Genomic DNA, 14,723 nt, shown 5'->3' with positions numbered 1-14,723 from the left:
TCAATACATACCTACCATTTTGCTTCTGTTTGGACTCTGCAACCATTTTAACAATCGTAAAATAGAAAATAATCACTTGAAAAATATGTCAAATGAAGAAAATTGTCTCCATGTTTTTCTCTTTCATCATTTCCACAATTAGATATAACACCAGCACATGTACAACATGCTTACAGCAGAGAGACATAGTAAACCTCATAGATAATGTTTGTTTGTATGTATATAATACAACAATTACAACCATGACAGCTACAGTCTGAAACCTTCATTGTTTCAACCAGACTTCACAGAGTATGACAATCTTAACTTGAAGTAAAATTTAAAATGTACATATATCTAAAAAAAAATCCTGAAATCTGAATGAATTATATAAAACAAAATGTACATATTTCATTACATAATAGCATTATGAAAACCTGAAATAAATTTTATAAAAATGTTTAAGATTTTTTTTCTTGATGAATTAAGCTAACTGTTGGGTAAGAGGGGTACCTAAGTCAGCGTTAGAAGTTTAGTCCTAACAAAGCTATAATCAGAGGTATTGTACTTTATTGTATCGTTGTGATTCAGATAAGAACTGGTAGGTATGTAACCTTACATCAAGGTCATTAAAGTAGGCCAAAGTCATTGTAACAGGACAATAATGTTATCGTCCCGTTAACACCTCAGATACACTAGATACAGCTTTGTGCCATTTGTTACTGGTGAATGGTATACTGTTCAACACCTAGACAGTTAACAGACCAAAACACATTTTTTTTTTCAAACCTGACTTAACTTGGGCCACTTGTAGTAAATACTGTATTTATCCACAGGCAACACCCCCACCCACCTTTAATTTTTGCAGAATCAGCAATTTCAGTTTCAGATATCCGAGCCCTCCCCAAACTAAAATACTAAGCTAATTAAAAAAGCACTAGGGAAGGGGGGAAGGGGTTTTATTTGAGGATAAATATCATGGTATCATACCGTATGTATAGTAATTTGTAACTAGAGACAAAAGACTCATTTACAAAATACTTGTGAGCTAGCTGATGAGACACTGGGTTTAGGTGAAATCTTTATCAAACAGATTTTAAGATTAAAACTTCTTAAAGATCGAAAAGTTCAATATATTATGGATTTACATTACACACAGGAAAAAAACAAAACATGTTTTAATGGTCCTTTTGATAAATACAATATATACGATGTACATATTTAATACAGCTTGAATCATGTTCTGAAAGTATTAGTCATCAATGACCTTTTGACCTTAAACGTGTCCCTTAATGAGGACATAACAAACAGACCATTTCCATCTGCTGCAAGTGACACACTCGGGAATAACACGATGGGGAAAAATTATCAGAAACTAAGTATAGAGACATTTGGAAGTGAGAAGGTGGGGATGTAGGAAACAACAGTAAGAAAGTCTTAGAAGTTAGGGTCAGGGAATTAAAGGTAATAGGGCCGCGCCGGGCCGAGGGACACATCAGGAAAGGTAGCGGTCAGGGAATTAAAGGTAATAGGGGGACACATCAGAGAAGTAGGGGTCAGGGAATGACAGGTAACAGGGGGACACACCAGGAAAGGTAGGGGTCAGGGAATGACAGGTAACAGGGGGACACACCAGAGAGGTAGGGGTCAGGGAATGATAGGTAACAGGGGGACACATCAGGAAAGGTAGGGGTCAGGGAATGACAGGTAACAGGGGAACACATCAGGAAAGGTAGGGGTCAGGGAATGACAGGTAACAGGGGGACACACCAGGAAAGGTAGGGGTCAGGGAATGATAGGTAACAGGGGGACACATCAGGAAAGGTAGGGGTCAGGGAATGACAGGTAACAGGGGGACACATCAGGAAAGGTAGGGGTCAGGGAATGACAGGTAACAGGGGGACACATCAGGAAAGGTAGGGGTCAGGGAATGACAGGTAACAGGGGGACACACCAGGAAAGGTAGCGGTCGGGGAATGACAGGTAACAGGGGGACACATCAGGAAAGGTAGGGGTCAGGGAATGACAGGTAACAGGGGGACACATCAGGAAAGGTAGGACAGGGAATAACAGGTAACAGGGGGACACATCAGGAAAGGTAGGAGTCAGGGAATCACAGGTAACAGGGGGACACACCAGGAAAGGTAGGGGTCAGGGAATGACAGGTAACAGGGGGACACATTAGGAAAGGTAGGGGTCAGGGAATGACAGGTAACAGGGGGACACATCAGGAAAGGTAGGGGTCAGGGAATGACAGGTAACAGGGGGACACATCAGGAAAGGTAGGGGTCAGGGAATGACAGGTAACAGGGGGACACATCAGGAAAGGTAGGGGTCAGGGAATGACAGGTAACAGGGGGATACATCAGAGAGGTAGGGGTCAGGGAATGACAGGTAACAGGGGGACACATCAGGAAAGGTAGGGGTCAGGGAATGACAGGTAACAGAGGGACACATCAGGAAAGGTAGGGGTCAGGGAATGACAGGTAACAGAAGGACACATCAGGAAAGGTAGGGGTCAGGGAATGACAGGTAACAGGGGGACACATCAGGAAAGGTAGGGGTCAGGGAATGACAGGTAACAGGGGGACACATCAGGAAAGGTAGGGGTCAGGGAATGACAGGTAACAGGGGGACACACCAGGAAAGGTAGGGTACAGGGAATGACAGGTAACAGGGGGACACATCAGGAAAGGTAGGGGTCAGGGAATGACAGGTAACAGAGGGAAACATCAGAGAGGTAGGGGGCAGGGAATGACAGGTAACAGGGGGACACATCAGAGAGGTAGGGGGCAGGGAATGACAGGTAACAGGGGGACACATCAGAGAGGTAGGGGGCAGGGAATGACAGGTAACAGGGGGACACATCAGGAAAGGTAGGGGTCAGGGAATGACAGGTAACATTTGTCCCTTGTTCCCTGTCATTCCCTGCCCCCTACCTCTCTGATGTATGAAAGGTACTAGGGAGGGGGCAAGGCAGGGGACAGGAAATGACAGAAAACACAATTATTAAAAGTAAAGGGGAACAACAGGATAGACACCTGAGAATGGTGTCGGGACAGAGGAACAATACCTTATGAGACAGACTCATGGACAGGGGGCGGGGTTAGGTTGACAGAAACCATGGAGATACAGGTACCTTTCTGGAAGGGTAGTTAGAGAAATAATATCCATTACGAAAGTGTCTCATTTTAATGTCTACTGTAAAAAAGAACTGTCATTCCAAGGCAAGCCATAATATACAATACTGAGAGAAAACTTTAATGAGAAATGATCTGTAAAAAAATTCAGACCAAGATAATAATTATAGTGTAAGTCAAACAAAATATGAGTAGACATTTGTTGAAACTGATTGTCAATGAGGAGTCAGATTGTCTAGATCCAAGGCAGATTGATAGATTACAACTCCATGGTGGTATTTGTTCTCCCACCTGGGATGGGGTTTGATTACATGATCTTTTGTCAGGAGTATTACATAACCACCTGGGTAATACAGATAGGGATCAAATCAGTGTAAAACAGAAATAGAAGGTACGATCAATCTCCTACATGTCAGGGTTAGCACCCAGTATTTCATATCAACTAGAAACGGTACATAACCATTGATCTTCAGCGTTTAAACATTGGCAACCACACCCCTCCCTAATATAACTAAACATCCGCAACCAAACCCACCCTAATATAATTTAACATCCGCAACCACACCCCTCCCCAAATATAATGAAACATCCGCAACCACACCCCTCCCTAATATGATTAAACATCCGCAACCACATCCCTCCCTAATATGATTAAACATCCGCAACCACACCCCTCCCTAATATAATTAAACATCCGCAACCCTCCCTAATATCATTAAACATCTGCAACCACACCCCTCCCTAATATAATTAAACATTGGCAACCACACCCCTCCCTAATATAATTAAACACTGGCAACCACACCCCTCCCTAATATAATTAAACATCCGCAACCACACCCCTCCCTAATATCATTAAACATCCGCAACCACACCCCTCCCTAATATAACTAAACATCCGCAACCACACCCCTCCCTAATATAATTAAACATCCGCAACCACACCCCTCCCTAATGTAACTAAACAATCGTAACCACACCCCTCCCTAATATAATTAAACATCCGCAACCACACCCCTCCCTAATATAATTAAACATCCGCAACCACACCCCTCCCTAATATCATTAAACATCCGCAACCACACCCCTCCCTAATATAATTAAACATCCGCAACCACACCCCTCCCTAATATAACTAAACATCCGCAACCACACCCCTCCCTAATATAACTAAACATCCGCAACCACACCCCTCCCTAATATAACTAAACATCCGCAACCACACCCCTCCCTAATATAATTAAACATCCGCAACCACACCCCTCCCTAATATCATTAAACATCCGCAACCACACCCCTCCCTAATATAATTAAACATCCGCAACCACACCCCTCTCTAATATCATTAAACACTGGCAACCACACCCCTCCCTAATATAATTAAACATCCGCAACCACACCCCTCCCTAATATAACTAAACAATCGCAACCACACCCCTCCCTAATATAATTAAACATCCGCAACCACACCCCTCCCTAATATAACTAAACATCCGCAACCACACCCCTCCCTAATATAACTAAACAATCGCAACCACACCCCTCCCTAATATAACTAAACAATCGCAACCACACCCCTCCCTAATATAATTAAACATCCGCAACCACACCCCTATCTAATATCATTTAACATTGGCAACCAGTCCCCTCCCTAATATAACTAAACATCCGCAACCACACCCCTCTCTAATATAATTAAACATCCGCAACCACACCCCTCTCTAATATCATTTCACAATGAATTCCACACGACCAGTAGAAATAGTTTGCTTTATGGTACAATATCGTATTCAAAGTTGATTAGAAATAAATAATGTTGTGCCAATTTCGGGTAGCAAATTTGGTATATAGTTAGAAGACCATATGAACTTGTGTCCAGAATTTGCGGTAAGCTGAAATTTAAAACACTCTTTAACATGTAAAGAAAAATCAATATGATCTGGAATATTTAGTTGATGCAATATTTTTACTTCGAGTTCAGTTTCAATAGGAGGTCTCTCCAGTAAACACAATGAATAGTTGTTCCTTGTCAGAGTATATAATTAGGACAATGCAGTTAAAGTAAACAGGAACTATTCTATTTAAGAAATCAATTTGAACCAATATCTTGTTCAACTGTTAATGCATATACATCTTTATTACTTTTTAAAAATAAAGAGCATATAACTTAAAAAGAGTTTTATATGTGAAATACAATGTCTATTGTATTGTGAACAGAGGGTCTCTGGTTTCAATACATGTAGGAAAATTAGACTTTTGTAAACTACATGATAATCAATAACGAACACGAACAAGTTTGATTCAACATCAGTTTAATCTATAATTGCATGTCACATGTAAATAATGATATTGTAACATGTTTACACAATGTTGGTGTTCTACACTACATCACCATGGAAATGCCACAGCCAATTAATCCCTGCCATTTTAATTATAAAATATTTTCAATCCCGATTTAAAACATGGACCTGAATTATCATAACAATAACTGTTACCTGGTTTTTTTTTCTCTGTTGCCAGAGACCATAATATACAGAGAGGTTTAAAATTATACTTTTCTAATCATTTTATCAGGACTCCGTTTGATCCATACGAAATTGCACTCTAATCTATCATATAACATTAACATATGAATATGGAGATGAATTCATTATACTTGTAATATTTTAAAATACATTTATCTTGATGAGATAATTTTTATCCATATATATGATTTGCATGTCATAATGGATAGAGTCCCAGTAGAGTGACATTTTTCATATATATTGATTTTGTACCTTATACAATACACAAATACAAAATCAATAAGTCTGCATGAACATTTAATGCTTGTCAACCCGTTACATTTGGGAGGGAGATCAGTATAATCCCAAATTTAAACAAAAGTCATCCGTTATACATTTTTCAGAAAAAAACAGTTTCATGCAGATTTGTAGTTTTAAGGTAAAATATTTGTTCAAAAATATGTTAAAAAACTTTTTTTTTGTTGATCAATATTTGTAAAGTTAGCAAATATGAAAGTCATTTGGAACCGAATGGGAATATTTCTCTGGTGTTTTAAATTGTACTTTTTGTGAACAATTGTGGAACATGTGATCAAGAAATGTACTAAAACAGTTCTTAAATGTTAAACAGTCATTCTAGAACAGTTCTTGTACACCAGTTACAGTTCTTGTACACCAGTTACAGTTCTTGTACACCAGTTACAGTTTTTGCACACCAGTTCAAGAACAATTCTAGAACATAAAGTTTAATTATACAACTTGTGAGCTCCATTCTAGAACTTCATGATAAACTTAAGGTATGTCATTTACTCATTCTTTCAATGCCTTTCATAGTTTAGTTAAGGGAAATGTTGTTATACATGCAGATTGAAGGATAATCTCAAGGGAAAGATGGATGGAACCCGGAGCAAGTGAAATTGCTAGAACTAATCTTTAAACCCTGCCCTAGCTGTTAATCAAATACCCAATACTTATCCAAAGATAGCACTTAATTCACTTGTTTTAATACCAGTAAGAGAGCTTCCTACCTACAGAATTAGCAGGTGTAAATGTAATGTGGTATTATAACTGGGCGAGCTTTCATTACAGCACTAATCCCGCCGCTCTAAATCGTATAGGTTGATTGTAAGGTGTCGATTGTAGACAAACATGGCTGTGCGGCAGGCTGATCTGATTTTGTATATAGGTTATAATGTTATCAATGTAAGTTCTTTAAGTTCTAAATACAATTAAAATTGTCGCCACCTCTAAATGATCGGCTCAGACTATTTCATGGTATTTGTCAGTATATGTACATACAACATATATAAATATATAACATAGCAACACAAATGACGAAGAAAGACAATTTTTTGACTCATGCCCTGACCGGGCCTCGAACTCACGATCTACGGCACCCAATCGTCTAGCCAGAAATACCCGCAGCTTATACTGCTGCGCCACATCGGCATTCTTAAAAAAGAACGTTTCAATGGTGCAGTGATGGTCGGCCCGATACCCTGACATGATCATTGTGGAAGTCGTCTATAAGATGATATGAATACCTGGATCGCAATGTATAATTCACATACATGGATACGAATTGTACATATATTATATATATTTCTCTCGGTACAACTACGACAGGAAATTCAAATCTATATCTTTGGATCACCAACACATAGTGTATATGATACATTGTGCTAATAAATAGATATATAACTTAGCAACACAAATGACGAAGGAAGACAACTTTTTGACTCGAGCCCTGACCTATATAATATATACACTTTTTTGTATATGACTTATTTTATTATTATGTACATAGATTTTCTCCATTCTTGGATTTCAAAGTATATCAAATTGTCTTTTTTTTTCTTTAGGAATAGATACATAATAAATAGATAGAGATAGCTCATATTTTTCTTTTGATATGATCAGTTAAATAACATGCTTACTATAGAAGTACTATAGTTTACCAAAGAACCTGTCCAACAAGAGTCGGTGTACTGTTGAAAATCACAGGTAGGTACAATTACACATTAATGTAGTGCTGAAAGCATTAATGGAGCTCACAAGGGAGACTACTCTTCATTTTCTTTCTCATATATATAGTTAGTATGATGTCACAAAAATGTATGTTTTTGTTAATTTAAGGGATGCAACTCACACAAATAACATGAGATCTCATAAAGGGAATCAATTCTGCTTTTTACAGAAAGAATTTTGGGATTCTCAAGGGGGCAACACTAAGAACAATTTAAGGAACCCAGAAAGACAGCATCTCCTCACTTCTGGAAGGAATTTTAGACCTCGCAAGGGAAAATAGATTATGATTCTTTGTAGAAAGAATTTTGTGATTAACAAGGGAAGCAACTCCACAATAAGAACAATTTAAGGAATCCAGAAAGACAGCATCTCCTCTTTCTGGAGGGAATTTCAGACCTCACAAGGGAAAGTAAAGAAGGAATTTTGGAATTGAAGCAATGGAAGCAACCCAAATCTTCACACAGAACAAAAAAATTAATTCAAAGATCTCAAATAGAATAAAAAAGAATCCTGCCATGAGCTGTCGGTCCCAAACTTTTTCATTTTATATAAGAATTTTAATCAGTGCTGACCTGAACTTCACAGTTCATGATTGCCAGATACTTTCAATTCATGAATACAGTTTTAATACAATTCTGTAAAATAGACGTTATTTTCAAATTTCAATAAATGTTTTGCTTCTCCGAATAAAGATATGGCCATGGCAGCCTTATATTTGGTTATCAGGTGAACACAGGTATATAAGGTCAAAGGTTAGGTTAGACAAATTTACAGGAAGTCAAAAATGCGTGAAGAAGTTTTACCTTGGTCATCAAAATATTTGTCGCCTTGTGAAAATTCTAGATATGCTGTTGGGAAGAAAATATTTTTATATATACATACATATTTTTTTTATTTATTTATGAATATCTATCTGGTACATTCTTGCAACAGAGCCACAAGTAATTAACTTCAGTCCATTGTCAAATGAGCAGCCAGTAATATGAAAATGTTCTGATTTTGATATAGAAGCTGTTCACATGCAGCTCTACTAAACTATAAACATTATACTTAATAACATTAACAACTATAGCATTATCAGACTAGGATTTCAAACCTTGTAACTTATACTTCAATAAAGTGTTGATTCTGCAGTTCATTTTCCTAAAGGGGAGTAATGACCCATACCACTATTTATAGTATGGGAAGTTATTTATGGTACAGGGAGGTTGTGGCCCATATACAACTATTTATGGTACGGGGAGTTGTACCCCATATACCACTATTTATGGTACGGGGAGTTGTGGCCCATACCACTATTTATGGTACAGAGAGTTGTGGCCCATACCACTATTTATGGTACAGGGAGTTGTGGCCCATACCACTATTTATGGTACAGGGAGTTGTGGCCCATACCACTATTTATAGTACGGGGAGTTGTGGCCCATACCACTATTTATGGTACAGGGAGTTGTGGCCCATACCACTATTTATGGTACAGGGAGTTGTGGCCCATACCACTATTTATGGTACAGGGAGTTGTGGCCCATACCACTATTTATAGTACGGGGAGTTGTGGCCCATACCACTATTTATGGTACAGGGAGTTGTGGCCCATACCACTATTTATGGTACAGGGAGTTGTGGCCCATATCACTACTTATGGTACGGGGAGTTGTGGCCCATACCACTATTTATGGTACGGCAAGTTGTGGCCCATACCACTATTTATGGTACAGGGAGTTGTGGCCCATACCACTATTTATGGTATGGGGAGTTGTGGCCCATATCACTATTTATGGTACGGGGAGTTGTGGCCCATACCACTATTTATGGTACAGGGAGATGTGGCCCATACCACTATTTATGGTACAGGGAGTTGTGGCCCATACCACTATTTATGGTACAGGGAGTTATGGCCCATACCACTATTTATGGTACGCAGGTACGGGGAGTTGTGGCCCATACCACTATTTATGGTACGGGGAGTTGTGGCCCATACCACTATTTATGGTATGGGGAGTTGTGGCCCATACCACTATTTATGGTACGGGAAGTTGTGGCCCATACCACTATTTATGGTACAGGGAGTTGTGGCCCATACCACTATTTATGGTACAGGGAGTTGTGGCCCATACCACTATTTATGGTACAGGGAGTTGTGGCCCATACCACTATTTATAGTATGGGAGTTTGGTTGTTTCTTTTCTAATGAGAAAGTAAATCCTAGACTTAATAGTCTTTATCTGCACATGGAGCTCATTCCGTATAAAGTAAATGAAGAACCTGGTAAGTTTCTGTGAATATTTCCAGGTGTCCTGTCAGTTTTTCTCTCCGACTGAATAATTCATAATACTGATATACCCTTTGCTGGCAATCAATATGAAGGTATACCTTTTATCTGTACCTATAGTTAAAACCTGGTAGCATTATTGTGAGAATGCTTATAATCCTACATGTATATATTGTAAACGCTGCAAGGAAACCAGCCATAACCAACTTACAAAGGACAATTGTATTGCACAGTGGATAATTGATGGGAAACATGTAAAACTGCCACATTAATATCAAACAGTAATTGTATTATTATGCTAACAGTGCTTGGAACAATACCAATGCAAAGTGTTAAGTAAAATTTGGTTCTTTAATGCATTGTCAGCATACTTCAATAAAACTGTCAAATATATATGAAATATGTCGATAAGTTTTACTATTACTATAATTCTACCATTTCAAATAAAGCACACACAGAAGTGGAAAGGTATCTCACAAGTGGACATTAACCTTAAAGTAACAGTACTGAGACTTAACAATAATAATAATAGGAAATAAGTCACCCTTTAAACATTATTGTAACTGATCTGTATCAGACATAATGGGAATATACATGAATCTAACGTTGGAGAAAAGGTCTATTTACATGGTAGAAGCAAGAGTATTATGATATATTCCTATATGTATATGATCCTGGTATGAACTTGTATATTTCCCTCAGGTGTGAATGAGAGAAGATAGAACGTATATTTACCTCAGGTGTGAATGAGAAAAGATTGAATGTTTATTTCCCTCAGATGTGAATGAGAGAAGATAGAACATATATTTCCCTTGTGTGAATGAAAGAAGATTGAACGTTTATTTCCCTCTGGTGTGAATGAGAGAAAATAGAACGTATATTTCCCTCAGGTGTGAATGAGAGAAGATTGAACGTTTATTTCCCTCTGGTGTGAATGAGAGAAGATAGAACGTATATTTCCCTCAGGTGTGAATGAGAGAAGATAGAACGTTGATTTCCCGCAGGTGTGAATGAGAGAAGATAGAACATATATTTGCCTCAGGTATGAATGAGAGAAGTTGAACGTATATTTCCCTCAGGTGTGAATGAGAGAAGTTGAACGTATATTTCCCTCAGATGTGAATGAGAGAAGATAGAACATATATTTCCCTTGTGTCAATGAAAGAAGATTGAACAGTTTATTTCCCTCTGGTGTGAATGAGAGAAGATAGAACATATATTTACCTCAGATGTAAATGAGAGAAGGTCGAACGTATATTTCCCTCAGGTGTGAATGAGAGAAGATACGACGGATTTAAAAGGATATATTTCCTGGTAAGAATGAGAGAAGAAATGACGGACATATATTTACCTAGTGTAATTAAGAGAGGAAAGGACATATGTATAATTCCCTGTAGGGAATGAGAGAAGAAAGGACACATATTTACATAGTGGTGTGGGAATGAGAGACGAGACATGTATCATTTACCTGGTAGGAATGAGAGAAGAAAGGACATATATCACTTACCTGGTGGGAATGAGAGAAGAAAGACATGTATTATTTACCTGGTGGGAATGAGAGAAGAAAGGACATGTATTATTCACCTGGTGGGAATGAGAGAAGAAGAGACATGTATCATTTACCTGGTGGGAATGAGAGAAGAAGAGACATGTATTATTTACCTGGTGGGAATGAGAGAAGAAGAGACATGTATCATTTACCTGGTGGGAATGAGAGAAGAAGAGACATGTATCATTTACCTGGTGGGAATGAGAGAAGAGACATGTATCATTTACCTGGTGGGAATGAGAGAAGAAGAGACATGTATCATTTACCTGGTGGGAATGAGAGAAGAGACGTATATTTACCTGGTGGGAATGAGAGAAGAGAAATGTATTATTTACCTGGTGGGAATGAGAGGAGAAAGGACATGTATTATTTACCTGCTGGGAATGAGAGAAGAAAGGACATGTATTATTTACCTGCTGGGAATGAGAGGAGAAAGGACATGTATTATTTACCTGCTAGGAATGAGAGAAGAAAGGACATGTATTATTTACCTGGAGGGAATGAGAGAAGAAAGGACATGTATTATTTACCTGCTGGGAATGAGAGAAGAAAGGACATGTATTATTTACCTGCTGGGAATGAGAGAAGAAAGGACATGTATTATTTACCTGGAGGGAATGAGAGAAGAAAGGACATGTATTATTTACCTGGTGGAAATGAGAGAAGAAAGGACATGTATTATTTACCTGGAGGGAATGAGAGAAGAAAGGACATGTATTATTTACCTGGTGGGAATGAGAGAAGAAAGGACATGTATTATTTACCTGGTGGGAATGAGAGAAGAAAGGACATGTATTATTTACCTGGTGGAAATGAGAGAAGAAAGGACATGTATTATTTACCTGCTGGGAATGAGAGAAGACATCATTTACCTGCTGGGAATGAGAGAAGACAGATAGAGAACATCCTATCTTAACTTGTGGGAACATGAGAAGAGCATGTCTGTGTAGTTTGTGAGAAAGTTCAGTTTTATGTAGCTGTCGCAATCATTCAGAAAAAGATTAACATTCATACCTTTGCACATCCATAATGTTCAGGTTTGTAGTTTCTTCTTTAGAATTGTATTTATACACACATTGACATTTAAGTCTGATACTGCAACACGCATATACATCTGATAGGATTTATAGATTCACACAAGACAGAGCATGAAAAAACAAGTACATGTTCGGTAAAATTGGTATTTTTATGAAACATGTCAGATGAATATTTCATGCATGAATTACTTAATCTTCCTTTAAATATCCATTACCTCAAATATATATATAGATATAAAAAGAAAAGAACTGAATGAATACAAATTTTACATTGGAGCATCAAACCTGTTGTGACAAGTGACCAACCATTTTATCATTCTTAGAATTGATAATTGTGAAATCAAATACAATGGGAGGAAGATAATAATTAAAACTAATGATCGTTTGGTCATAGAATGTAGAAGTTTCATAACCTTCTAAATCTGTAATATTCATAAAGATGATAAAAGCACTAATAAGCATTTTGGGGAGATTGATGATATCAGTATGTAGTGGTTATAGGTGTAACTTTTAATTAACTAGGGTAATATAAAAAGGTATTTCAAGGTATACATGTATACCCATTGAGGCACTGACAATGCTGAATATTATGTCTTTTTATGTCCCCTTTATACTGCCTATAGACACCATATTGAAATGTTGAATTATACATATACATTTGGTAACTCTGATATATCATCTGATGATAATGAATAGATTTCAATAAAAGTTTATTATTACATTTTTTAATCTACCAATAGATCTAATTAAAACCTGATATAACTCAAATTTGGAAGCAGCCTCATCTGACATTGACCTTGCATTTTTTTTTTCTTTTGATGGTGACCACATAAGTTTCGGATGAAAATTACTGTTAGGAGAGACCTGTCCCGACAAGATTCAATCAACAAACATAGAAAAGGACATTTGCCATTAAAAAATAGTTGAACTCAGAAACACGAGTACAGATGCTCAGTGAAGTTTCATAATGTTTGGATGAAAACAAATAGTCATACATTGGAATATATACTCTCTTGTGATCTGACTGGCCAATCAGTGCTGATCACATAAATGGTCATATATGTAATAAACCTGTGTCATATATATTATAAAACAGGATTCTCTTTTCTTATACAATGTATATCATAAAACAGCAGAATTCTCTGGTCTTATGCAATGTATATCATGAAACAGGATTCTCTTGTCTTATACAATGTATATCATAAAACCGGATTCTCTTGTCTTATACAATGTATATCAAAAACAGGATTCTCTTGTCTTATACAATGTATATCATAAAACCGGATTCTCTTGTCTTATACAATGTATATCAAAAACAGGATTCTCTTGTCTTATACAATGTATATCATAAAACAGGATTCTCTTGTCTTATACAATGTATATCATAAAACCAGATTCTCTTGTCTTATACAATGTATATCATAAAACAGAATTCTCTTGTCTTATACAATGTACATTGTATATCATAAAACAGGATTCTCTTGTCTTATACAATGTATATCATAAAACAGAATTCTCTTGTCTTATACAATGTACATTGGATATCTTAAAAGAGGATTCTCTTGTCTTATACAATGTATATCATAAAACAGGATTCTCTTGTCTTATACAATGTATATCAAAAACAGAATTCTCTTGTCTTATACAATGTACATGTATATCATAAAACAGGATTCTCTTGTCTTATACAATGTATATCATAAAACAGAATTCTCTTGTCTTATACAATGTATATCATAAAACAGGATTCTCTTGTCTTATACAATGTATATCATAAAACAAAGATTCTCTTGTCTTATACAATGTCTATCATAAAACATGATTCTCTTGTCTTATACAATGTCTATCATAAAACATGATTCAATGTCTATCATAAAACAGGATTTTCTTGTCTTATACAATGTACGTATATCATAAAACAGGGTTCTCTTGTCTTATACAATGTATATCATAAAACAGGATTCTCTTGTCTTATACAATTTATATCATAAAACAGGATTCTCTTGTCTTATACAATGTATATCATAAAATAGGATTCTCTTGGTAGTGAAAAACTTATACTGTCTTATACAATGTACCAGGTATATCATAGAACGGAATTTCCTTGGTAGTGAAAATTAGCCGCCTTATATTTCTTCGCAAATAAGTGGAATATGATTAATGTACCTATGTAAATGTGATATATTATTAAACTTGTTTGATAAATTTATGGTT

At 36.9% G+C, this 14,723-nt stretch overlaps 2 protein-coding genes across 5 annotated transcripts in view; one reads left to right on the top strand and one right to left on the bottom strand.

The window, feature by feature from the left end:
• The window catches only part of LOC117338749, a 55,811-nt gene that overhangs the window by 34,321 nt on the left and 6,767 nt on the right, over positions 1-14,723 (top strand). The gene's annotated exons all lie outside the window — the stretch shown is intronic.
• LOC117338750 (testicular haploid expressed gene protein-like) overlaps positions 1-14,723 on the bottom strand; it is a 40,389-nt gene that overhangs the window by 23,506 nt on the left and 2,160 nt on the right. For 2 of the 4 annotated variants that reach the window (XM_033900062.1, XM_033900066.1), the window contains exon 2: positions 8,455-8,499. The exons of the other annotated variants lie outside the window; for them this stretch is intronic. In XM_033900062.1, the coding sequence (XP_033755953.1) occupies positions 8,455-8,499 (45 nt within the window). The remainder of the gene's footprint in view (positions 1-8,454; positions 8,500-14,723) is intronic. 4 annotated transcript variants of the gene reach the window in all.

This window comes from Pecten maximus, chromosome 12 (assembly GCF_902652985.1).
Source record: "Pecten maximus chromosome 12, xPecMax1.1, whole genome shotgun sequence".
NCBI lineage: Eukaryota > Metazoa > Mollusca > Bivalvia > Pectinida > Pectinidae > Pecten > Pecten maximus.
The sequence above is the reverse complement of the archived record's forward strand: the minus strand, read 5'-3'. Positions and strand labels throughout refer to the sequence as shown.